Source organism: Kalmanozyma brasiliensis, assembly GCF_000497045.1.
Source record: "Kalmanozyma brasiliensis GHG001 unplaced genomic scaffold PSEUBRA_SCAF24, whole genome shotgun sequence".
NCBI classification, from domain to species: Eukaryota; Fungi; Basidiomycota; class Ustilaginomycetes; order Ustilaginales; genus Kalmanozyma; species Kalmanozyma brasiliensis.
The window spans coordinates 142,314-166,196 of record NW_015961964.1 but is presented as its reverse complement, the minus strand read 5'-3'; the positions used below and the strand labels follow the sequence as shown (position 1 = coordinate 166,196).

General features: G+C 58.6%; 11 protein-coding genes across 11 annotated transcripts; 5 read left to right on the top strand and 6 right to left on the bottom strand.

The window, feature by feature from the left end:
- Positions 1-123: 123 nt before the first annotated feature.
- On the bottom strand, positions 124-1,164 carry PSEUBRA_003714 (uncharacterized protein; the record flags this gene model as incomplete). The annotated part of the gene is made up of 1 exon (XM_059465134.1): positions 124-1,164. The coding sequence occupies one exon, from the start codon at positions 1,162-1,164 to the stop codon at positions 124-126; it is 1,041 nt and encodes a 346-aa protein (XP_059321429.1).
- Positions 1,165-1,910: 746 nt separating this feature from the next.
- PSEUBRA_003713 (uncharacterized protein) lies at positions 1,911-3,266 on the top strand (the record flags this gene model as incomplete). Its single annotated transcript, XM_059465133.1, has 1 exon — positions 1,911-3,266. The coding sequence occupies one exon, from the start codon at positions 1,911-1,913 to the stop codon at positions 3,264-3,266; it is 1,356 nt and encodes a 451-aa protein (XP_059320602.1).
- Positions 3,267-4,063: 797 nt separating this feature from the next.
- On the top strand, positions 4,064-7,678 carry PSEUBRA_003712 (Dynamin, GTPase domain protein; the record flags this gene model as incomplete). The annotated part of the gene is made up of 1 exon (XM_016436799.2): positions 4,064-7,678. The coding sequence occupies one exon, from the start codon at positions 4,064-4,066 to the stop codon at positions 7,676-7,678; it is 3,615 nt and encodes a 1,204-aa protein (XP_016291905.2).
- A 255-nt stretch (positions 7,679-7,933) lies between these two features.
- Positions 7,934-9,787, bottom strand: PSEUBRA_003711 (Regulator of chromosome condensation 1/beta-lactamase-inhibitor protein II; the record flags this gene model as incomplete). The annotated part of the gene is made up of 1 exon (XM_059465132.1): positions 7,934-9,787. The coding sequence occupies one exon, from the start codon at positions 9,785-9,787 to the stop codon at positions 7,934-7,936; it is 1,854 nt and encodes a 617-aa protein (XP_059320601.1).
- An 855-nt stretch (positions 9,788-10,642) lies between these two features.
- PSEUBRA_003710 (K Homology domain, type 1) lies at positions 10,643-11,959 on the bottom strand (the record flags this gene model as incomplete). The annotated part of the gene is made up of 1 exon (XM_016436774.1): positions 10,643-11,959. One exon carries the CDS (start codon positions 11,957-11,959, stop codon positions 10,643-10,645), a length of 1,317 nt encoding a protein of 438 aa, XP_016291903.1.
- Positions 11,960-13,477: 1,518 nt separating this feature from the next.
- On the top strand, positions 13,478-14,152 carry PSEUBRA_003709 (protein of unknown function DUF202; the record flags this gene model as incomplete). The annotated part of the gene is made up of 1 exon (XM_016436785.1): positions 13,478-14,152. The coding sequence occupies one exon, from the start codon at positions 13,478-13,480 to the stop codon at positions 14,150-14,152; it is 675 nt and encodes a 224-aa protein (XP_016291902.1).
- Positions 14,153-15,329: 1,177 nt separating this feature from the next.
- On the top strand, positions 15,330-17,009 carry PSEUBRA_003708 (FAR1 DNA binding domain protein; the record flags this gene model as incomplete). The annotated part of the gene is made up of 1 exon (XM_059465130.1): positions 15,330-17,009. The coding sequence occupies one exon, from the start codon at positions 15,330-15,332 to the stop codon at positions 17,007-17,009; it is 1,680 nt and encodes a 559-aa protein (XP_059321428.1).
- A 367-nt stretch (positions 17,010-17,376) lies between these two features.
- PSEUBRA_003707 (uncharacterized protein) lies at positions 17,377-18,510 on the top strand (the record flags this gene model as incomplete). The annotated part of the gene is made up of 1 exon (XM_016436797.2): positions 17,377-18,510. One exon carries the CDS (start codon positions 17,377-17,379, stop codon positions 18,508-18,510), a length of 1,134 nt encoding a protein of 377 aa, XP_016291901.2.
- A 189-nt stretch (positions 18,511-18,699) lies between these two features.
- Positions 18,700-20,655, bottom strand: PSEUBRA_003706 (Fringe-like protein; the record flags this gene model as incomplete). Its single annotated transcript, XM_016436780.2, has 1 exon — positions 18,700-20,655. One exon carries the CDS (start codon positions 20,653-20,655, stop codon positions 18,700-18,702), a length of 1,956 nt encoding a protein of 651 aa, XP_016291900.2.
- Positions 20,656-21,802: 1,147 nt separating this feature from the next.
- Positions 21,803-22,420, bottom strand: PSEUBRA_003705 (uncharacterized protein; the record flags this gene model as incomplete). Its single annotated transcript, XM_059465129.1, has 1 exon — positions 21,803-22,420. The coding sequence occupies one exon, from the start codon at positions 22,418-22,420 to the stop codon at positions 21,803-21,805; it is 618 nt and encodes a 205-aa protein (XP_059321427.1).
- Positions 22,421-22,602: 182 nt separating this feature from the next.
- PSEUBRA_003704 (DnaJ) lies at positions 22,603-23,349 on the bottom strand (the record flags this gene model as incomplete). The annotated part of the gene is made up of 1 exon (XM_059465128.1): positions 22,603-23,349. One exon carries the CDS (start codon positions 23,347-23,349, stop codon positions 22,603-22,605), a length of 747 nt encoding a protein of 248 aa, XP_059321426.1.
- Positions 23,350-23,883: the final 534 nt, after the last annotated feature.

The following is a 23,883-nucleotide window of genomic DNA, read 5'->3' as shown; positions in this document are numbered from 1 at the left end:
GCGAGACGCTCGCAGCTCGCCACCACCCGGCCTGATGCGCTCCGCGTCGGATGCGAATGGTTCAGCAGCAGCACTACTAGCAACGTCTTCTTCCAGCACCATGAAGCCGTGCGTGGTGACCACTTATGCCGGCTCGAGCCAGCTCGCGAGAGTTGTGGTGGTGAAGAACTGGGGTCGAATGCTGGGTGCACGACTCACGACTGCGGGAGCGTTCCTCGAGGCAAGATCTATAGCAGCAGTGGTTCCGCGGCGCTGCTGATGGTCGTAGTCGGCATCAATACGTTCGATCAGGCGCTCGGACTTCCTGACGCCCGCCGTCCCCGCTTGCGTCGCGAAGCTGGTCTCGGAAACGGTCTCAGCCAGGGTCGTCGAGGTGTAGGCGCTGCGCATACTGCCGTGCTTGTGGCTCCTGCTCCCAGACAGAGGAGAGAGCGCTGCATGCGGATAAACGGCCTCGCTCGCCTCTGTCACTTGGCCCAACCAACGATAGACGCTGTCGACCAGCCGGCTTCGCCGGTCCTCTTCCATTGCCGGTTTGAAAGGAGGAGCAGTGCTGGCATGGCGCGGAAGGAGGTGATGTCGTTGGGCTAGGCGCTCGATATAGCTGGGTCGACGCTTGATCGAAGCCGGCCAGAGAAGGTCTTCAACACTCCGTTCGACGAGAGGCTCCTTCTTTGCTCTGTAGTCACCCCCGCTTCGAGCTACAGGCCTCGGTAGCTGGAGAGCGGGTACAGGCGGGTCAAACAACGTCCATCCTCGGCCGTTCCAAGTGCTTTGTGGAGCGCTCGCTGCAGCTTCCGCGCCAGCATAGGTCCGCATCGGCACGTACTGCCTTGTGTCCTGCTTCGGGGCATCGCTCTTGGCATCTTTATCTTCGACGTGGTCATCGTCGACCACAGTGACGCTGTCGAGTGAGTGGCAATCGTCCAGCGGCTGCCCACCTTCGATGGCGGAAGGAGTTTGCGATGTTGACTCCACCTTACGCTCGCATCTGGCTCGACGCTCTCGAGCACAGCAGGTGAGACGCAGGAACCAGGCAAGCGCGACAATGAGGGTAGCTATCACGAGTAGGCCACCAATCACGATGCATACGAGCAGTAGCACACTGTGACGGATGGGATCCGGCCACGCCTTCGCTGGTGCTTGGTTGGTGAGGGGCGGCATATGAACTTCTGGTTGCTTGGAACTCGCCTGAACACCTATCCGGGGGCTTATACGAAGCAGCGTCAAGCTGATCGATGACGAAGAGCAAGATGGGTCGAAAGCGAGGACGGAGTCCTTGGCTGGGCCGAGAATGTCAAGGGAGGGGACGAAGAAGTGAAGGTAAAGACAGAACGGTGATGGAGGGCGCCAGGCCATGGATGAGGAAAGGAAGATAGGCAGTCGGCTGGCGTAGCGGTCCTTTTGAATGGCTCGGAGTGGGCGTGATAGCTCAGTCGAAGACGAGGTAGACTCTACTCCCAGGCGAAGCTGGTGTTACGTGAAAGAGGGTTGGCTAGCATTATCATGTAGATAAGCTCGAAGGCGGCACCTAGCTTACAGTACTCTCACAGTTCAAGCATACTCTCATCAGCGGAACCGAGGCCAGGTAGGCGTTGCTGAGAAGGCGTAGACGGTGATGCAGGCTTGGCCATGATGGACGAGATATGTCGCTTTCCTTGACAGCTCCAGCTAAGCCGTAGCTGAAATTCCAAATTGTTACATTTCAAGTTTTTCAGAAGAAGGCTGAGCCGAAAATCGCGCGCGGGCGAGACCAACACCGGAAAGCAACACTTTCTTCCCACCTCTCGTCGAGCCTGCTTGCCAAGACGGGAGTATGCTGCACCCTCGAGCTTGAGCCCATCAAGCCTCACAGAGCGCTACGAGCCTGCAGATGCTCGCAACAGCACACTAGGGACCACAAGTTGACGATGGCGGACCTAACAACATACCTGGTGCTCGGCTTGGTCATCCTCCCGCCCATACTTCGGCAAGGGCAGCGACTCATCTTCGCCGCTCGCTCACCTCTTCGCAATGGGGACGCACAGCAGCTGCAGCAAGGCAGATTCATCTCAGCACAGCGTTTGACGCCGTTCGCCTCGCCGTTCTCCGCCACAGTCTCTATCGCCACGGTAGCACTGGTCTCGGTTAGCATCCGTAATCTGATACCAGCTCGCTATGGAGTCGACATCTTCATACCCGCCTCTGCTGTCCAGGGGCTGCGTCGATCGATAGTCAGTCTGTATACGATGCCAAGCGTGCTCAGCTCGGATGTCGACAAAGCACTCATTCACATCGAAGCCTTCCGGGGCGGCTATAGTCCTGACCTCTTCTTGGCATATCAGGCGCCTATCACCATCCCGACCACTACGCTGCGCAACCTCATCAGCCACACGCCCTCTTTGCTCCCACTCGGCTACCTCACCGAGGCTAAGCAGGTAGAGCTGCAAGCGCTCATGGCTCGTCTCTCCAGCTACGAAGGCAGACGCATGTATCTGCTCCTGGGTGCCCGGCCGTTGCTCGACTGCACGTTCTGCAAGACAGCCAGCGACTACTTCTGGTACGCTGTTCCGTTCCTCTTCGGCACGTACGCTTGGCGCATTTTGGCTGTGGGTCTGCTCACGACGCATCCGGACGACTCGATAGCTGTTGCGATACGTCAAGCAGCTCGACTCTTCAGCTTCTCATCTCACAGTGCGACGCATGCTCCAAACTCAAATGGACATGCACGCGCATATGAAGCCGATCGAAGCGGCAGGCGCGCGTTCTCTCTCACAGTGCTGCTCGGACTGCTCGCAATCGAGCTGATCATCATGTTTGAGTTCGGCCAAGTCTCCACTCAAGCTTCGCGATTCAACCACTGGCACACCAATCTGCACATCCTTCGCCAGCTGGTCTTTCTGTCCCTCGTGGTGGTCATCTACCTGTTCCCTGCGCCCCGCGTCGCGGATGGCTTTCAGCAAAGCATGCTACATCTCGACGGCACCCAACAAAGCCTGCAGAACATCATGCACGTCTCCGAGCTGAACGACGTCGCTCGCGGTGTGATTCTGCAAGATGAGCACCTGCTCGACCTCGCGAGGCAGTCCAACAGCAGCACGCACCGAGACGCACGGCATGAGATAGATCCGCAAAAAGCCGACAGAATCATTGACGCAGCGAGATCGCACGGAGGTCAGCCAGCACAAGAAGCGATCGCACAAGCTCAAGCAGGTATTAGCACGGTGACGCGGCAATGGTGGCGAAACGCTGAGCTAATCAACCAACCCAAGGACAGCTCGGCGTGACATCATGCCAACGCCCATTAGAGGAGGGTTACACAAGACAGCACTTCGGCCGCCGACAGCCGACTCCAGTGCAGCTGCGGTGTTCCGGTCGGACGGTCGAGATGCAACTACTGTAGCTCGGTCTGTCAGAAAATCAATCACGACCCGCGCTACTGCAGCTCCGTTGGTCAACGATAACTTTGTGCAATGGGTCATTTCGCTTGGCGACGCCGTGAACGCTTTGTGCGGACGAATAATAGGCGCGCGTCCTGCGATGTCGTGCGGGGGCCTGTCATGACCCTCATCAACGACAGGTCTGGCCGACGACTGCGATCTTTCAAGGCCAGAGCTCCACAGCCAACGCACAGCATACGAGCAATCATCAGCTCACTCGAAACCTCGAGGCACTACAGCAGTCAAAGTGCGGAAAGCGTAAGAGACGCAGGTCGACGGGCCCAGTCCCCTTCAGGGATAAAAGTCTCGCTGTAAGCGTGTCCCACCCTTTGTGTCTCTACCTTCACTCCAGCCCTTCACAACTCCATAGCACTCGGTCGACCTCGACAAGCTCTGCTATCCAGCATACCGTCTCTCACCGCTGCTCGCTCTCCGCGATCACGTTTGCCCATTCTTCACAATCCACGAGGGTTCTCATCCCATCGCACGCCCAGTCTCTCGACACAGCAACGAAGGGGCGCACGTCTTGGTAAGTCTCACCGCCTGCACTCATGTTCAGCTCCTTGACCCTGGCACTTACCTCTCAGGTGTGTCTATATCTTCCGTCGACCTCCTTTCAGTGTGTCGGTGTCGCGATCCGCGCAATGGCCTCCCCTCAGCAAGCGCAATTCCGTCAAGGCGATGCGTCGTCCACAAATTATGGGCACGGTGCGATCCTTCGACGGCTCGGCTATATTTGCCGAAAGATGAATGTCCTCGCCGTTCCGCTGCCGGCACCCGATCACTCGTCGTCCAACAACATCCATAACTACTCAATCGATGACCCGACCAATCCTTGCAATACAGAGGCCCTCCTGAAGCTGCCGAAGCTCGTTCTGGTGGGCGGACAGAGTGCGGGCAAGAGCTCTCTGGTCGAGTGTCTCAGCGGCGTGCGTCTCCCTCGATCGGACGGCACTTGCACACGCGGACCACTCGACATCGATATCACCCCCACCGACGTCGAAAGCACACGACCCTTCGAGACTCAGCCGTCGTGGACAGCCGCCATCTCGGTGGTCCTGCCAGCATCCGGCTCCGCAGCGCCCGGATCCATCGTTCAGTTCGGCGACACGATCCACGATCCGTCTCTTGTAGCCGACCGCCTTCGGCGAGCGTCCATCGCTGTTTTGGACAACTTCCAAACCTCATCCCGAAAGCCCAAGCCCTCCGACATCGTCGCTGCCAAGTACTTCAAAATGACCATCGATGAGCTCGCGGACGCCGAAGATACCAACAAGACCGACCTGCCACTGTTCTTTCCCGAGGGGGCTCGGCTGTCTTTGTCCATTCGGGCTCTAGGCGCAGAGCCGCTGTGCTTCACCGACCTGCCCGGCCTCATCACGTTCGGCAACCCGACCGAGCTTGACGCGACTCGCCGCATCATCACGAGAGAGATCCAGGACAAGTCAACCATCATCATTTACGTTGCCGCCCTCGACTCGGACCTGCGCAGCCAAGGCGCCTTCCTGCTGGTCCGCGACGCCGACAAGACTGGCAGTAGGACCGTCGGCGTGCTGACCAAACCCGACCGAATGACGGGTGGAGATCGCCAGTGGACCAACCTGATCAACGAATCGTCGCCGCTCAGCGTCAAGGGCAACTCTGGCAAGCACTACCTCAAACATGGCTGGCACGTCGTTCGCTGCCCTGGGCCGGACGAGGAGCTCTCCGAGATTGATCAGATCGAAACCGAATTCTTCCTCGGACGTGGAGGCGATGCAGCCCAGGGATGGCAGCGCACTGCTGCAAAGCTCGACGCCATCGATGAGCACGGAACCTTTGTCGAGACGCGGTGCGGGCTCGCCAACCTTGCGAGGAATCTGGGCATTCTTCTGGTCCAGGAAATCAAGGCGACTGTTCCGAATACGCTCGCAGCGGCCAGCGTGATCGCGCAACGTCTCGACCGCGAGCGACTTTCGATCGTCAATAAGCACCGGAGCAACGCCGCCTTCCCTTCTCGCATCACCGGACAGGATTCTGCTGCCAGCTTCCCCACGGAACGGCAGCTCATCCTCAGCGTCGACAAGATCGTCTCCTGCTTTCAGATGTTGAGCTTCGACATCAACAAAGACCTGGCTCCGCGCCTTCTTGACGAGTTGCTTGCCATCGCTCCGATTTACCTTCCTTTCACCGCCGCTGAAGCGGATGACCCGGAGCTCGTCGCAGCCTATCGTCCTCAGCCCTGGACCTTCCACACCAAGCTGTTCAAGAAAGTCCCTCGATCCTTCGAGCTCGATGAGCACCCCAACAAGAATGACGATGGCGACGATGGCGACGATGGCGACGATGGCGACGCTGCGCCTGATCAAGCTGAGTGCAGCACGGACGCGCGCCATCCTTCCGCAAAGTCAGTGACGATTGATGACCTCATGAAGCGACTCAAATCGGGTCCGAGCTTTAGTATTGGAGTGGCTTGGTGCCACACGTTCGAGGCGATCCATGCTGAGCTTCAGCAAAGTTTCCAAGCCGCCGTCGAACGGTACACAAGGCTGGTTCGAGAGCATCTCACCTCGCTCATCAACAAGGCGGTGCCCAGCGACATCCGAGAGACGTACCCTGAGCTCGTCGCAGATCTCGTCAAGATCGCCAACGACTTTGTTCAGGAGCGTCTGACCACCGATATGGACGAGCTCACTGACAGGGTCGCTAAGCATTCGCTTTGCGAGCACGCGCCCAGTCGAGCTGCCAGTAGCAGTATCCTCTTCAGCGGAGACGAGAGCGAGTACGCCGGATGGGTTGCTCGAGAGCAAGAGGCCTATCTCATGCTGCGGATGAACCTCATTGCCAAGGACAGGGCCGACGAAGGCGACAAGACCTTCCTGACCAATCTCAGCAAGTACATCGAAGGTCTTTACAAAATGGGTCTCTTCGGACAGAAAGGCAAGGACGACCGCGATACCGATCTCTGCTACATGAAGCCCATTCCGGGCGGTCTGATGCAGGCTCCGACTCAGGCCGCGCCCAAGACTGCAACCAGAAGGGCAAGAAAGAGTACAGACACAGCACCCGACCCAACGCCCGAACCTGACGACGCCAGCGAGGGCCCAGGCTCGCCCACTCCGAGCTTTTCTCGACAGCGCGTGTCGACTCCCCTTTTTGACGGTATCCTCGACCCGCCTCCGTCGGCCTCGCCTGGAGCTCACTCGACCTCGAAGCTCACCGTCTATCCTCGTCTGACTCTGGTTGCTGAACTTCTCACCTTCAAGGATCCGTGGATGTGCACGGCGCTCAAGCTCATGGCCGACCTGCGAGGCGACTTCAATTTCTTCAGCCTGTTCGTCGCCGAGGAGATCCTTGCAGTGCCCGTCCGGCTGATGAAAGCATTGCACACCTACCTGCACACGACAGTCGCACCCAGCTTCGGCACTCACCTCGGCGTTGACGAGCTGTACCAGCGCTACTTCTGGGAGGCGGACCGACCGAGGAGGGTGCAAACTGAGTTCGAGAGCAAGCAGGAAAACATGCGGAAGGAGGCTCACGAGTTGGTCGACGAGCTCAAGGCGATCATAGAGCAGCTGGATGGCGCGGATGACCGTTGCGATGAGACATTGAAGAAGAGTCGAGGAGGTGGGGGGGTGCGAAGCGCGCCGGGAGGCCAGACGACGCCGATGACAACGCCCGTCCGACAGCGCGGTGCAGCCACAAACGCCATCCCTTTCGCAAAGGTATCGCCAATCACGCCTACCAAGACAAGTCTGCTCAAGGCGAGCGTCACGCCTTCCAAGAAGCGGCCGCTGCCCAACGAGGTACCCACGACCCCGAGCAAGATTCGCAACACGACCTCGACTGCCGCTGGCTTCTCTCGCGGCAAGCCTGCTGTGGTTGGACTATCCCCTGTCAACACCATCGCCACCACGGGTCCCAGCAACAGCGTCGTTCGCTCGCCTGCCATCAACGCAACCAACTCCACCACCAGCATGGTCCGCACAACTACCGCCGACTCTAACGGCAGCCACGGCGCCCGGAACGCTGAACAGCCTCGCACTACACAGAAGACCTTCCCCGTTTCAGTCGACGACGCCGAGTACAGGATCCCACTGTCGCCCACCTACTCCGAGCTCGCCGAGGCTGACGACGAAGAAGAAGAGGCAGAGCAGGTCGAGGGGCAGTATCCCGCCTGGCTGGACCCGCGCATCGAGTCGCACGTCATCCCCATCTCGTCCGACACGGTGGAGCAGCACGTCATCCAGGTCTCGTCTGATACCGAGGGCGGTCAGTAATCGCAACGCCTTCCCACCAACTCTTGGCGAAATACTCAGCGGGTCGCTCATCACTCTCAGATCAACACCTCGAGACCGCAGAGATCGTGCCCCCGCATCCCCCCGCGCAAAGCCACGTCGAGCTCGGCACTCGGCATCAAATCCTTCGTCACCACCTCACTCATCAGCTTCAATCAAGATCGCGCGGCGCGGCACAGACTCAATCCTCCCAATGTAACGGCGTAGACCGTACCAACATGCAAATGCAATTCCCCTTCATCCCATCGTGACATCTGTGCCCTTCTCGCGCGGTGGCTGATCGCACTCCGCCCACACATTCTTGCCCACACCATCGTCGAGAATGAGCAGCAGATGGTCCCTCGTACACGCCGCACCGATTACACTGACTTTCCCACTTTCCTCTTCTGATACCTTAGCCTTCAGCCTCGGATTCTCATCCAACCATGCCTGCCGCGGCGTTTTGGGCAACGTCCACCCTATCCTTGTTGGCGCCACCATCGGTTGTGTCGAGACGGATCGCGGGGGTATACCCCAGAGGAACACCTCGCCGTCTTCTGTTACAGCCACTAGATACTCCAGCCCGGCGAAGAGCGCCTGAACCTTGGGCAGGTCGATGAGCGTCAATCGCGCCCATTCGTCGGGATCGTCGACATTAGTGACGCCACGCGGACCATAACCGACCACCCACACCCTCCCCTCGCTGTCCAGCAGCGCCGCGAAAGATCCCCCGGCTACCAGCTTCCGCACCCCCAAAGCCCCGTCCGATGGCAGGGAATGGGAGGCGTACGCGGCGGGTAGAGGGTTCGGCACGAAGACAGGGGCGGCGATCCGATCGTGCACACCGGCAAACGTTTGGCCGTACTCGCTGTTGCCCCACGCCCAGATGCCGGTGGGAGTCAAGGCGTAGGACGTGTCTGCGCCGCAGACCACTTTGAGGATCCGTTCTGCGCCGGTCGGTGAGGATGCGGGTGTTTGTATGGCCTCTGTGCTGGCTGCCTCTGCTCCTCGTTGTTTCGCCTTCCCTGCGGCGGCTTTTGCACTGCCACTCGCTCCACCTGCTGCTGTCGATTCCGCTCTCTTTCCTGCTGTCGGCTGCAATGGTAGCGGAACAGCCTTGAAGCTGCGCGATAACAACGGCTCAATTGGCACTGCCTCTGCCTTTTCGCGCGGTGTCACCCCCAACTGACCATCCGTGTTCAACCCCGTCGAGCGCACCTCTTGCACCACGAACCCGCTCACTTCCCGCTCCAGCAGCAACAAACTATGATCCAGCCCCGCAGCGATGCTCTTGACCTCCCATTCGCCGTCCAAGTCGATCTGCTTGGGCAGGGGGAGCAATCGCAACTGGGCCGCCTCCGAATCCGGGAGTCTGGTCGACACATCCCACGGATCGAACTCGTTCCGTGTCGCCGGCTCGCGGGGGGAGCAGCCGAGTTGACCCAATGTATCGTTACCAAACCCAAAGGTATTCGATCCAGAGCCAGTGGCCGTGGTGACGAAAGAGAAGCCGGATCCGGCAGCAACGTGGGTGACGCCCCCGACGCCGTCGAGCGTACCGGTGACCATGCCGCGGGTCGCCTCTTGACTGCTGAATCCCAACCCTAGCTGGGCGTGCGTGTTGCGACCCAGAGCAAAGACTTTGCTTGGATGTCGACTGGTGGACGTCTTTCCCCCGGACTCCTCCAGGATCTCCCCCTCTCTTTCCTCATCCTTACCCTTACCGTTCCTCAACCCTCCCTCCCCCTCCTCCGGTCGGGCACCGTGCACAACAATCTCCTCCCCACTATCCCTCCCCCGCCTCACCCCCTCCAGCGGCGAGACAAGCACCTCGTACCCAAGCAGCACATGATTCACCCCACCGCTGGCGGCCACCCACCGCAGCCCATGATCCACATCCGCCGCCACGCCGGCAGCGTCCAACCATGCCCGTGGAAACTTGCTCAGCCGGCTGGCAGAGGTGTAGCCTAACACATCGCCAAGGTACAGCACGTGCTGGTATCGACTCGGCGCTGATCTGCTTATGAATCGTTTCGAGCGGGCGGATGAGGTGAGAAGCGAGGGTGGACAAGTCCGACTTGTCGAGGCTAGAGAGGTGCGTATTAGACCCATGACGGCGAGATGGGTTTGTTGTGCTTGTGTGGATGGTCGAGTCGGGCTGCGTTCAGGTGTCAAGTTGGGCGTGGGTCGTGGGATGGGTCTCGGCCGAAGCGGTGCTGCAATGATGCTTAGACGAGCCGGATGTGATGCACAGAGCGACGGGAGAACGAGCGGAGATGGGATGGAGACCAGTCAGCAATGAGATCGAGCGGAGTTGCGGATGAGATCCAACTGAGATAGGGATGGGATCGAGCCAAGATCGGTTCTGAGATCGAGCTGAGATGGAGCTCGGACGCAGCTGAGACGAAGCTAAGATGGAGCTGAGAGGCGGGTGAGACCGAGCTCGGATTCAACTGGAATCGAGCTGTAACAGAGTCGAAACGGCGCTGAGATCGAGCCGAGCTGCAATTGAGATCTATCTGCAATAGGAATGGACCTGAACGGCGCTGTGATGGAGCTCCAGATGTAGCTGAGAGGGAGCAGGACGGTGTAGAAGGTCAAAGGAGTGGGCTAAGAAGATCGTCGAGAAGCCTCCACTTGTCCTGCGCCAGGACCCTGGCCGATTTCCGAAGCATCACTTGGACGTTTCTTCGCGGCGCAGACGCACATCCTCACGGTTTCATTCGCACTCAGACAGCAACTTTCAAGCGTGCGACAGCTCAAGACGATACAAGTTTTCATTTGGTTTGCCATTTCAGATTGACCCTTTGTCAAGCCCAGAACGTTGGGAAGCAGGGAAAGGAGAGAACAGCAATATGGTGGCAAGGAGACGACCTTGTCCCTGTGTGAATTTTTGTGTTGAGGTGTCAAAGCCAGCCAGTCGTCATCCCATCAGCCCGCAATGAGTTCCTCCGGAGGTCTCGCCTATCAAGCCGAGGTAGCCGCAGCAGGGGTATCCTCGTCAGCGGCGCCGTTGGCACCACCGACGTTTGTCTGCTTCTGACGACGCTCCTTCTCGGTCTCGAGCTGGTTGTACAGCAGGAAGAGCGCCTTTTCGTTGGCCTCTGGCGTGCCCTGGATGGTGAACATGCGCTCGCCCGAGTCATCGTGCGGCACTTTGGCAATAGAAATCCGCGAACCGCTGAGACGGCGAATCTCGGTGATCTTGGAACCACCCTTGCCGATGATGCAGCCGACCATGTCGGAAGGGATCGAGATGTTCTGCGTGCGCAGGTTGTCGTCGTCGACCAGAGGTGGGGCCGAGGCGTTGGGCTCGCCGGCTTTGGCCGAGTTGGCAGTGGTGCCAGCGACAAGGCCTCCGCCGGGGGTGACGACGGCGTTGGGGTCGGTGCGGCGCGAGTTGTTGGTGGACAAAGCGGCGTTGTTGGTGTTGTTGGCTTCGCGGCGGTTGTTCTGCTGGTTGTTGTTGTTGAAGCTGCCGCCGTTGGTGTTGTTGGAGTTGAGGTTCATGTTGGACATGGCATTGGCGAGGTAAGCGGGACCACCCTGGCGGCGCGAGCCCTGCTGCTGGAGACCGCCCATACCGCCGGCAGCGAGGATGCCGGGACCCTCACCTTGACCGGGCTGGTAGAGGACGACGTTTTGCGATCGGTCCCAGTCCTCGGCGAGGCACTTTGCGATCTCGTGGATGGCGACGCGGATAGCCTCAACTGAGCCCTGCACCTCGACGACACGCTCGGTGGACTGAGGAAGCATCTCCTTGGAAGCGACCATGCGAGCGCCCGAGAGGTCCTGGATGTGCTTGATTTTGAGGCCCTGGCGACCGATGACGGTGCCCATGAGGTTGTGCGAGATGAGGAGGCGGACCGAGGTGGTTTGTGCAGCAGCCTCGGCGGGGGAGCCGTCAGCCTGGACGGGAGCGTTGAGAGGGTTCTCGAGGATGGTCTTTGCGATGAGCGCGAAAGCGTCAGAGATACCGACCAGGGTGCCCGTGACGGAGAGGACACGGTCGTGGACACCGGGGACGACCTTGGAGACGCCAGCCTTGACGCCGGTCTGCTCACGGAGCTGGGCGACGTTGGCACCACCCTTGCCGATGATGATACCGGCCTCCTTGGTGGAGACGAGAGCACGAACGAGGAGAGTAGCGTTGGGGTCGACGTTGGCACCCTCAGCGCTGTCGTCACCGGCGACGGGAACAGCGTCAGCGGCAGCAGGGGCGGGAGCGTCGACAGCGGGAGCGCTGGCGTCGAGCTTGTTTTCAACGACGGGAGTAGAAGACATTTTGAAGAGGTATGTAGGTGGTGTAAAAGGTCGAGATTGGTGTGATCGGCTTTCAAAGGGATGAAAAGCGTTGGAAAGGAGTAAGGAGGATGAAGTTGGTCGGGTTGAAAGGGGTGCAAAAGAAGGGGTTGAGGATCCTTTGCGGGCGGAGGAGAATGGCGGAAGGAGGTTGCTTGACGATGTGTGTGAGGTCGGAAGATGACAAAGAGGTGGTAGAGGTGATGACGATGACGGAGTCGACGGTGATGATGGAGATGATGGTCAGGACAGGATGAGGATGAGGTGTTTGCGCAGCTAGCTGCTGTGATTGACACTTTTTCTTCGCACACGCTCAAAAAATCTTAAAGGGATTCTTCCCGCAGAAAAAGTGACAGAGCAGAGGAAATTTTTCGGTACAGCGCAGCGCAGCGCGGTGGAGAACGCAGCGCAGATGAGATGGTCTGTTCGCTCCTGCTAAAGTCACATGGTGGGGACTGGCGAGAGGATTGCTATTGCTGAGCCATTGCAAGGGCTTGAATCTCACACAGCAAGTTAGGATCTTGCGGCAGTTGACAAAGCGTGCGGAACTCCTCAAGCCACCAACATTCGCCTTCTCGAGCCAAACGGCGGTGCAAATGTGTTCAGACTGTGGTCCCTCACTCGCGCAGAAGCACCATTTCAGACCAGAGGGTCGTTGCTCTGGGATCCACTTTCGGTCCGCTGCTAGCTTCACTGCTGACCATGAGTAGACAGAGTCCCTCGTTGTCGGCAAGCGGGATGGATGAGCCCTAACTCTACGATGAGAAAAAGTCATGTGCCGCAGGTTGGCTCCACCGCTCTTTGCTGCCATTCAAGGTGTGGGGCAAAGCAGATCTGGCCGATCCGCAATGGTGAGTTGGATGGAAACAGATCGGCGATGAGCTAAATTCCGTGCGAATTTCAAGCGAGACGCCCAAGCTGCGAACAGGCGTACCAAATGGTGAGCTGCAAGGCTGGCACGTTTTCCATGTCTGAATGTCTGAGTCTCAAAAAGATCATCTCGGCTCGTCGAAGCGGTCATCTGGAAGCATGGCAGAGATGCCCATGATCTGGCTCCTTGCTCGTTGCAGATGGTTTGCTCGCCACGCCTCTGATTGCTTGAACACCGACTCTTGCATCAGATCGGCGAGCCTGAAGTCATGGTACCCAAGCTGAAGGAGTCAAGAGCAGAGCACGCCGCTGCCTGATCCAAGTCGTCATGAGCCTAAATTCTAAAGAGCTCGCATCTGCACTAGATTCCAGAAATTGGGCCTGCATGAGGCAGCAGCAGCAGCAACCCACCGAATCAATCTCCACCTCGCTTTCTGCCTCGCTCCGCTCAGACCGGCAACTTTCCATCTGTCCCACCTCGTCTTCCTTCTTCCATCACCGCAATCCGTGTCCCTTCATCGTCCTCGTCGTTCTTCCCTCGGGCGTCCGGTGCTCCTGCATCCTACTGCACTCCTTTGGCTCACCCACACCCGCTGCCCTACCTCCTCGGCTACGACGTCTCTCCCTGCAATGTCAACACAGACCTCCTCGCGTCAGGCGGCCAACTCGCTTTCCGATCCACCCGAGCAGGGCACGCTCTCCTATGCCTACCGACGATCTGTAGTCGCACTTCAGAGCGTGTTCGGCGGCAGCAAGGATTCGCAATACGCTGAACGAGAGCCTTTGCTCAACAACCAGCAGAACGACAACACTGATGCCTCCGGATCCAATGGCTACGGCGCCGTCGCCTCCTCCTCGAACGCAGAGTCGTCACGTCCTCGCATCCGCAAGCCCAAGAAGGTGGTCTCGCAAAGCAAGGTCGAGGCCAAGGTGTGGTTCGCCAACGAGCGTACCTGGATCTCGTGGCTGCGTGTTTCCATCCTGATCGGATCGTTTGCTCTGGCGCTGTTCAACTCGGATACTTTCTTCAAGCACCACAACGACTCGCATCCTGGTCACCGCGACAACTACCTCACCTCGGGCTCCATCAAGGCATTCGGTGCTGCCTACGCCGGTATCGCTGTGCTGACGCTGCTGTGGGGCCTGTACAGCTACCAACGACGTGTGACGCTCATCAAGACCAAATACCCGGGCAACTTTGACGATCTCATCGGCCCACCTCTCATCTGCGCTGCCCTGTTCATCGCTGTGCTGCTCAACTTTATCATCCGAGTCAAGCAGCGTGACTACGAGTCGCATCACTGAGGCAGTCGTCGCACTTTGCGGATTGGTCTGGTCTCCCACGCTTGTAGGACCACGCCTCCAGACGAGCCCGCTTTGCTTTCAAGCGTTGTTGGCGATACCTTGTCGCAACCGAGTGCAAGGCTCCTGTTCTCTACACAGTAATGTCTCATAATCTCACAGTATATTCAGAACGCTGCTTCTCTTTCGTGTCTTGTGCCGTGGGATGGAACCAGAATCGGCTCCCTCGCCCTCCTCACCAGTCTACAGCAGATGACGCACTAGCTAGGACAATGTTTCCTTGAACAACAGCTTCCATCGCCGTCCAGCTTGAGCTATACCGACAAGAGAGGAATGGCTTGCGCTATCAAGTTGCTTCTGTGTCGCGATACAAGTGGGCATCAAAGTCACAGTCGACAGCCGAGCCTCGACGCTCAAGCACAGCTCTGCCGCGTGACCACTCAAACCTTGAAATCCACCTCAGAATTATTGTCCCGCTTTTTTGTTGGCTGCGAATTTGAATGGCAAAATCCTACGCTTTTCCCGCTGTATCGACGAAGCTTATCGTGACGCCGGCTTCTTTGAATTCAGCACGGGCTTGGCTTTGCGTCGACAGTTGGCTCTTCTTGTCTTTGTGCGTCGCCCGTCTCCAGCCAGAAGGAAGAACTCAATGTCAGGGTCCAACCACCTCTCTCTCCCCACCATCCTTCTTCGATTCAACCTTTCCACCTCGTCCGTCGAACATCCAGCCTGTCATTCCACCTGGAGCTCCTGGTCGCTACCATCAGCTTGCGCGCAGGTCGCATCGGGCAATCGAAGCGAGACAGATCCGCCCCGTCGTTTTGCGTCTGCACAGGGCTTCAAGAACATCGCAGCCGTTCAACGAAATCATCGCTGCTCGTTCCTCAGCAGTCCACAGAAGGCATTCGAAGCTGCCGCTCCCTGATCCATCTTCATGCTGCTGTCGACAATCGAGGATAGCAGCCTATTGCATCGTCGCTAGCAATCATTGCACTTAGCAAAGCGCGCTCCATTCATCGCACTTGCCCATCGCGTGGACACGGCACTCACAGATCGCAATACTCCGACGTTAGCAGCAACAGCATAGCCCTCTGCTCTTGGTGACATCGCCTTAGAACATTGCCTTTCTTCTGAGTTCCCCTGTCGACCAAGCGACAGCCCCGAGCCGATCCCGTACACCATGTCGTACCATCCCTCGCACGCTGGTGCGCATCACACCAACTTGTTCGGCGCTGGCTTGCCCATCAACTACACGCACAATCACAATGCCATTGCTTCACCCAGCACCAACGCGTCACTCTTGGCAACCAATCTCTCGTCCCACTCATTTCCCATGGCTCCCTCGCCAAACAATGGTACGCCACAGCCGCAACAGCATCAGCAGCAGCAACAGCAACAGCAACAGCAACAGCAGCAACAAGCGGCTGTGGTCGCCGCGCAACAACAACAACAACAGCAGCAGCAGCAGCAGCAGCAGCAACCTTCGAGTTCCTCAGCGCCACCAGGCGTGCCTGATCACGAGGGCCTCATCGCTCCGCCCTCCATGCCCCTCGAGCTCGACTTTGACAACCTCGAAAAGGCTTCCAATTACATCCATACCTATGCTCTCTCCCAAGGCTTTGACATTCGCATCCAGTGGTCAGCCAACAATCAGACTCGAATTTGCTGGTCGTGCTATCGCGGTGGCTTCCCTGAGACTCTCAATGCGGATGGGACCCCTAACACCAAAAAGCGACAGATACCCAAGGAGAAGGAGAGACGCAAACGTGGCTCGCTCAAGATCGGATGCCCCTTCCGCGTCCAATGCACAAAGAACTGGAAGACGGGCAAGATGGAGCTGCGTATCCTCGAGGGGCGACACAAGCACCAGATGGAGACGGATCGCGGCAACTTGCCAAGTCAAGTACGAAGAATCAAGAGCGAACGCAAGGCTCACGACTCGCCGGGTACCCCGCAGACGGGCAACGCAGCTGCGAACGCTGTAGCTCAGGCAGCCAACTTGACGTCCACACCCACACCCGTGCCCTCCGGAAGTGGTAGCAGCTTGCAGACGGGAGCCAAAGGTAGAGCAAGCGCGGCGTCCAAGAATGGGACCGCGAATCGCAACGGGACCGCCAACGCCCAGCAGCGGAACCAATCACAGCAGCAACAGCAAGCGCAACAGCAACAGCCAACAGACCAAACCTCTTCCGCAAATGCGAACCTTCTTGTCAACGCTGCAGCACCCTCAGCGCATCAGCAGCTCAGTCTGCTCGGAACACCAACCCCGTCCAACGGAGCCGGACCCTCCTTTGATTTGGACCTGGACGACGTCTTGACCGCCTCGGCCTCTCCTGCGCCTCAGATCGACTTCCAGCGCCAGATGCTCCAGCTGCTCGGCCTCTACGACCGCTCCGACGCCGCCTCTCGGGCCATCATGGACCGAGAGCTCGTGGCCATGTTTGAAGGTGCTCAGGCGCGTTTGGGTGACAAGACGGGACGCAAGAAGCGCAAAATGGGTCCCAACGGCACTGTGCTTGATCCTGCGTCCTCCGGAATGGCCGCCTTTGGTACAGGAACCCCGGCGATTCCGAGCCAGAGCAATGGCTCGATAGCAGCATTAGCGAGGTCAGCGTGGAACGGCAGTGTCGCTTCGAGTGCAGCAGTCACGACCAACCCAGCTATGACGCAGGTGAACGGTAGTGGTTCGCCGTTGAGAGCAGCAGCCGGTAGCATCGGCACAAATGTCCCACAGACGCCACTGGGCCAGCTGGCAAGTCAGCAGCAGCAGCCAATCCCGCCAAGCTCAGGTAAAGGGTCGGCGAGGTGCAGCAACTGCAAGGAGTACGGGCACAATCGGCGACGATGTCCGCTGGGTTGAGACGTCGCCTTCTGTGACTGCCCTCCTGCCGATCCGAGCTCATGGCACGGCTCACGGGCGGATCGAGATTGCAATGGACAAGCTCCTTTCTTCGACAATGCGTGCTAGACGCTAGTGCTGCAGCCTCGAGAGTGTGCCTGATATGAAACTGAGCAGTGAGAGTGTCGCGGTTGCGGTGACTGGATCGGCTGGGTGGAATCTGAAATCGGGATTCTACGTTGAATTTGGAGCTTTCTTCGCGTGCACGGACGGGGATATGCTGCAGCATCCTGTCGCTTTCCCTCCTTGCTCATTCCACCATATCCGGTCACCATCAGCAACTTCTCCGTCCTCAAGCTCAACTGTTCTTGCGTGGCGACATCTCACGATGGCGGAAAAGTTCTCCAAGTTCCGAGACCCAGGCACGGGTATCCAAGTCTTCCTCACGCCGGTCGCTGCATCGACGTCCTCCTCCGCTTCCGGCTCAGCAGGCTCGCCAGGCGGAATCGCCCTCCTCCTCACACCGATCTTTGTCGTGCTCGGTCTCATTCGCGCGCTCATCGGTGGGATATGCTGGGGCCTCTACCTGGCAACTGGCGGCGCTGGGCTGTTGAGGGTGGTGTTGTTCATGCTGGGATTCATCAGATTGCCCGTCGACGAGGTGGCTTCTGGAGCGAGTGGCAGGCGGTCCGTGTCGGGATCGAAGCTCAGACCTACAAGCGCAGCGAAGAGAACGCTGGGGAAAGGGGATTTGGTGCTGTCGAACCACAGCTCCTGGCTCGACCTGCTTATCATCTCGTACCTGTATCCTGGGATTCAATTCGTTCTACCGGTGATCGCGGACAGCGCCAAGGTGGAAGCGAAGCGGTCGGAGGACTCGAGCACAACGACGGCGCGTAAGACGCCCAAGAAGAACGCCATGTCGGCCAACACGCGCATTGTCACGCCTTCCTCCGCCTCGTCGACGGCGGCGAGCAACGAGATTCCCATCGTTGGGTATGCTGCTCTCGGCCTCACCCGAGCGCTCCGATTCGTTGGCGGTCTACCACCATGCGCATCACAGTTATCGAGCAGCGTTGTGGAAAAGGACCTCGAGACGACGCTGCGCAAAGCCGATACACCGCTCGCATTGTTCCCCGAGGTCGTCACGTCCAACAATCGCGCCTTGCTCGCCTTCAACATCCTCCCACAAAACCCACCACCTTCCATCTCATCAATACACATTCTGACGCTCAAATACACCCTACCGTCATCAACAAGCACATCGTCGGTATACGCCGTTCCCGGCCCGACCAATTCGCTCACCACGCACCTGCTGCACATCCTCTTCCTGTCCAACCCAGTCCGCGGCGTCAGCATCAGACACTCGACGCTATCGAGCAAGGACGAAGGCGAGGGAGGTTGGGCGGAGAAGGTCGCAGGCTTGATGAGCAGCATGGCGAGGTTGAAGCGGACGAGCATCGGTTGGGAGGCCAAGAGGGAATTCTTGCAGATGGTCGTGGCGCGGGGAAAGCGCGTGTGATGGCCGCGACCGTACGCCATCGTACTTTGGCAAGCACATGGCTTTGCGCTTCGCTGTGAGACGGCTCGCGAACTGCTTGTCACACGGAAGGAGTGGAAATGGATGTATAGATGATTTGCGATGGATGCGAATGGACAGAGAAAGCGACTGTTGTGACGATACGAAATCCTTCCGAACCGAGCCTGCGGCTCATTGCTTGTCCTTGTGCTGCTGTTGCTGCTGCTTGTGGGACTCGTCCTTGTGCTGTTCTTCCTTCTCGTGCTGCTCCTCCTTGGGCTTGTCGGCCACCTTCTTCTGCTGCTCCTTCTTGGGCGGCGTCTTCTCCTCGTGCTTTTGCGCTACGGACTCCAACACCTTGCCCACCTTGTCCGCCTTGACCTGCTTGACCTCTTGCACCTCCTCCACAGGCACCTCCTCGGCCTCCTCGGCACTCACCACCTCCTCGACCTTGTCCTCGGCCCTCCACGCATCCTTGGGCGCATAGTCGTTCAACCCGGTCCGCCCACTGCAGCTGAGATTGTTCCTCCACGCGTCGACCCTCCTCCCCATCCAACCCGTTGTCAACCCGTCATTCGTCCGTGGCTTTGTCACGCCGATCCTGAGAAAATCTTCGCCTAACCTGCACTGGCCCATGCCCTCCTTCTCCTTCCACTCCCACATCATGCATCCTTCGTTCGACCGACACTTTGCCAGGCAATCCAACGCGTTCTTGGTGCTAACCACCCTGGTGTCGTCATCGTCCTCGAACGCCTTCCACCCCACCACGCCCACTTCTCCCGGCGCCACCTCATCTAGTGGCAGAACGATCTCCGGATCGTGCTCCGCCGCCTCCTTCAACGCCTTTCGCAAAAACAACGGAATGAATTCATCCCACACATCGCACCATCGCACCGTATCGTTGACCCCCAGGCGCGGCTCGATGCGGCGTTGAAAATCGTACAGATGCGCCGTATCGCTTGGGGTCACATGGTGAAAGGTGAGAACAGGACGACACCATAGGCCGTCGGTGAACTTGACACTTCGGGGCGTGTCCGTGTTGAACCGTTCGCCCGATTCGGGGCTGAGATCGGTGAGGTTGACCCCTGGGGCGTCGTAGAGGGCTTTGGTGAGCAGTGCATCCCCGAACGCGGCGTGTTGGGTGAGGTTATCGTGATTGTGCTCGAATTCGGGGTCAACACCGTAGGATGCTTCCATCACAGCACGGGAGAGAACGAATCCACTCCCCCCATGCATAAAGGGAGTGGATTTGCGATCGTCGAAATCACAAAACATCGGTCGACCCAACATGTACTGCTGATCCGGATCGAACGTCGAAAGCCATTTGACCAGTTCGTTCCAGAACAGGAACGTGTCGGCTTCCACCATGACATACCATTTCTTGCCGGGGAAACGACGGTACGCCTCGCCCATCATGGGAAGGAATTTGTACTTGTCCAACTTCCACCCTCCATCCTTGTCGGACATGAGATCGAGGTCTTGGTTGGATTCCATCAGTGCACGAAGTTCCCCCCGTAGAGCACTGAACTCTTCGATGGAGGAGAGCGTGGAGGAGACGTTGGAGAGGGCATCGTAGAACGTGATGTTTCCTAGCGTCAACGGGTAATCGGAGACGTAGAGGCGGTTGGGAGCGTAGATGTTGGAATGGGGTTGTTCGGCGAGGTGGATGAGGAGTCGTTTGTGAACCGTGGCAGAACCGACTTTGGTGATGAGAACCATATCGTCCTCTAACCGATACGGCGGGGGGACTTCTGCCAGGGTGATGTTGGGCTCGATAGGAGCGACCTCGATGGGGGAGGGGGTGAGAGGATGGGTTACTTTCCCTATCACCGACTTGACCCGCGAACTGTCCAGCTCGCTACGCGAGACGACCATCCATCCCACCACCAGACATGCGAAGATCAGAATCACATTCCGCCCTTTGCGGAAAAGGACCACCATCGCATCCCTCGCGTTGCTGCTTCGGCGGGATCCGGTGAAGCTGTTGTGCGAGGGCAGCGCAGGTCGATGTGTGCGTGAAGTGGACTTTTCGCTAAGCGGGTACGGCTGGTCGCTCGGATATGCGGTTGGGGAGACGGACGAGGAGGAGGAGGGCGTTGGTGGGTGAGAGGGGATCGAGACGTAGCGTGTGTGCGAGGTGGCGACCATCGTCCCGGCGGGCGAAGCGGGTTTTGGTTCGAGTCGACCCAGAGCGCTATCCAGTACGATCTCCGAGGAAAGGCGGAGAGGAGATGGATGTCTTGTCGAAGGGTCGATGGTGATGGTGATGATGGAGGCAGAGGTGGAAACAAGGACGACGGAAAGCAAGCACACAAACGAGAAACTCGCGAGCAGATAGGCGCCTACTTCATGCAGCCGTTCAACCCTCTCGGTACCACCCCACCCACCTCATCACCTTCTCATCTCCGCTCAAGACCCTTTCACCCTTGACGAGTCGCCCTGACTACTTCGCATCCCACACCCGCGAGCGCGCGATGCCACACCCTTGCCAGCGCTTGAGGGTCCCATGCACCGCGGTACGGGTCCTGCAGGTCGTGCCAAGCTGTCGTTGAATTCTTAAAAATTCCAGACACGGGACGGGGGCGCCGTAGGCCGAAGCGTGAACCCTCGTGGCAAATAGGACGCGGGAAGAGGGAGCGTGTTCGGTCGGGTCCACGTTGTGAAGTGGCACAGGGCCCAGCCCCTTTTCCGGTTCGTGCTCCCCACCTCATCCACCGTTTCGCCCGCTGTCATCGGACTAGCGACAGCATGACGTAGAAGGATGATCAAGCTGGGTGAACAAGACACGCACAGCAGCATACATTGCTGGCAGAACTAGATGCACAAGGTATGCACAGCTGCAAACCTCGCCGAGAGCCCAGACACAAAGGAGGCCACGGTACAGCGAGGTCAAAGCGAGAGGACAATGGAGAGAGGGCGCTGCAAATCCGACGTTACGTTGAAGGAGGCCTAACATCTCGCAAAGATGAAGGAGTTGCGTTCACACCTCTTTCCCCCCTCAGCTAGCGACAGTGTGCGATACGACGCCCCCTCGGCCGGTCTCGTCGGAGCTAGTGGCGCTGCTCGGCGTGAGTAAGGTCAAGCCTCGGACGCGATTCATGAGATCGTGTGCGCACAGTGCAGCTCTTCGAGGCTCGACGTTGTGTGCGGCAGTGAAAACCGCAAATGGGCCCCAAAAAGGTGGATTCAAAATCCAAGACTCAACCCCTCACGTTTCTACGATACACCGACCTCACAAACGCTGTTACTATGACGGGACTGTTCATTTCATTCCATTGCCAATGTCGAGCCTACATTAGTCCGATGCTGATTCTGCTGGTGCTGACGGAGCCTCCTCGCCTGTATCTTTCCCCTTGCCCTTCAGAGCCGCCCGCTTGGCCGCCAAAGCCTGATTCCTCGGCGACTTGGCAAACATGGTCCGCTGCGCATTAAAGTGCGCCTGCGACCGTGCCAGCTCCTCGACCAGCATGCTCAGCGCCGTCAACGAGGCCGGGTCCCAGCTTGCGGGGAGGACGGATTTGGGCAGCGCACGAGTCTTGTTGGTGAGCCGGTGCGAGATCCTGCGGTGAACGGCGGTGGAAAGGGCGTCGTGGGGGAGGTGGGAGGTGTGGTGCGCTTGTGAATGGGGGTTCGATACGAATCTGGAAGGAGAAGCGATGGTGGAGGGTTCTTCGTCCGGGGAAGACGCCCATTGGTACGATGATGAGTCGTCATCCTCATCCTCGTTTGCTTGGTCGTTGTTCGAGGAGGTGCTCGATGTGGGTGCCTCCTTGACAAGCCGCTGCAAATCGTCGTACAGCTTGACCCACCTCTCGTCGTGAGCAGGCGCATCGACTAGATCCTTGTCCAGCAGCGCCTTCTCGACCAGCTGCTGCGCCGCTCCCGGCAGTTTTCTAGTGTAACCTGGGAGCATGTTGACAGCAAACGACTTGCTGTCCGCCTTCGCGCCCACCCCGCCATCCTCCAAATTTGTCCGAGTGGACCCAATCGGCTGTACCTGCGATTTCGGCCGCTTCTTGCTCGAAGCGCCTTCCTGCTGAGCCCTCCGCTTGGTCTTCGACCCCTTCGGACGGCCGCGCGGCCTCGGTACCTCGCTCATTGTGGCACCGCACCCGAACTCGAGCGCGTCTGCTGGTTGAGCACGCGCTGCAACAAATTCGTCAATACTTCAGCGCGCTGTGCCGACCCAAGCCCCATGAACACCTCTGCAACGCTCTTTCCCTTTGCGTCCCTGATCCTGCCCAACTGGCTTCCTGCAAAAGCACCAGCGAGAGCACCCGGGATGTTACCCACAATGAACCCGAGCGCAGTACCCGATGCGCCACCGACAAACTTCCAAATGGGCGCGACCCTCTGCACTTCCGGCCTCAGCAGCTCCTCAAAGACGTCGGCAAAGACGCCGTCTGCCTGGGGCTGGCTGCTTCCCGCACGACGACGGTCCTCGTTGGTCTGAGTATCGTTGGTCTCCTCCTCCTTGAACGCGCCGGGAAAGAAGCTCTGGAAGAAGTTGGCAGAGTAGCTCTGCTCCTTCTCGCTGAATTCGGAAGCTGCTTCTTCGTCCTCGTCGTACGATGCGCCGCCGAAAAAGCTGTCGTTGGATGGACGAGAGTTGCGCAGCTGGTCGTACTCCCGACGTCGATCGGTGTCCGAGAGCACGTAGTAGGCGTCGGCGAGCGTTTGAAACTTCTGCGTGTAGCGTTGGCGCTCAGCGGGAGTCGCGTTGGGGAAGCGATCCGGGTGGGTCTTGAGAGAGCGCCGCTTGTAGGCCTCCTTGATCTCGGCTGGCGTCGAGCTGGGCGTGACACCTAGCGTTCGGTAGTAGTCGGGAAGGGGGGCGTCCATGCTCGGGGTTTGTGCTTGTGTGAGCTAGCGGGCGGTAATGAATGTGAGAGCTCGGTGTGTGAGACTAGGCTGGAACTCGGATCAGGCGGTCGCGATGATGTTGACAGGTGGCGGTAGGATGGATAGAGGGAGGATGAAGACGGCAAGGGTTCTTCAACGGCTTGAGTCGGCCCGTGTAACCGCGGACAGCAGGGAAGAGCTGGAAAGCAACTCCACGTCACGGTAGCGAGGTGAAAGAGACAGCCGCCACCTCCAGACTCCAAAATGTCGTCACCGACAACAGACTCAGCCAAAGCTCTCAGGGTCCAGAAATGTTGAGCTCAATGCGTTTTGGCACGTGAAATGCTGAATCAGGCTGAGTCATGTCCCAATTTTTTCCCTGTGGCCAATATCGCCGATGATCTGCTGTGGAATCACCGATTGCATCGCTCTCATGAGGGACTGCGGTGTCGATGAAAACAGATGACGATTCTCGTGGGTCTTCCTCGTCTCTCGGATCTGAGGAGTGATTTGCAGAAACTCGACCTTCCGGGG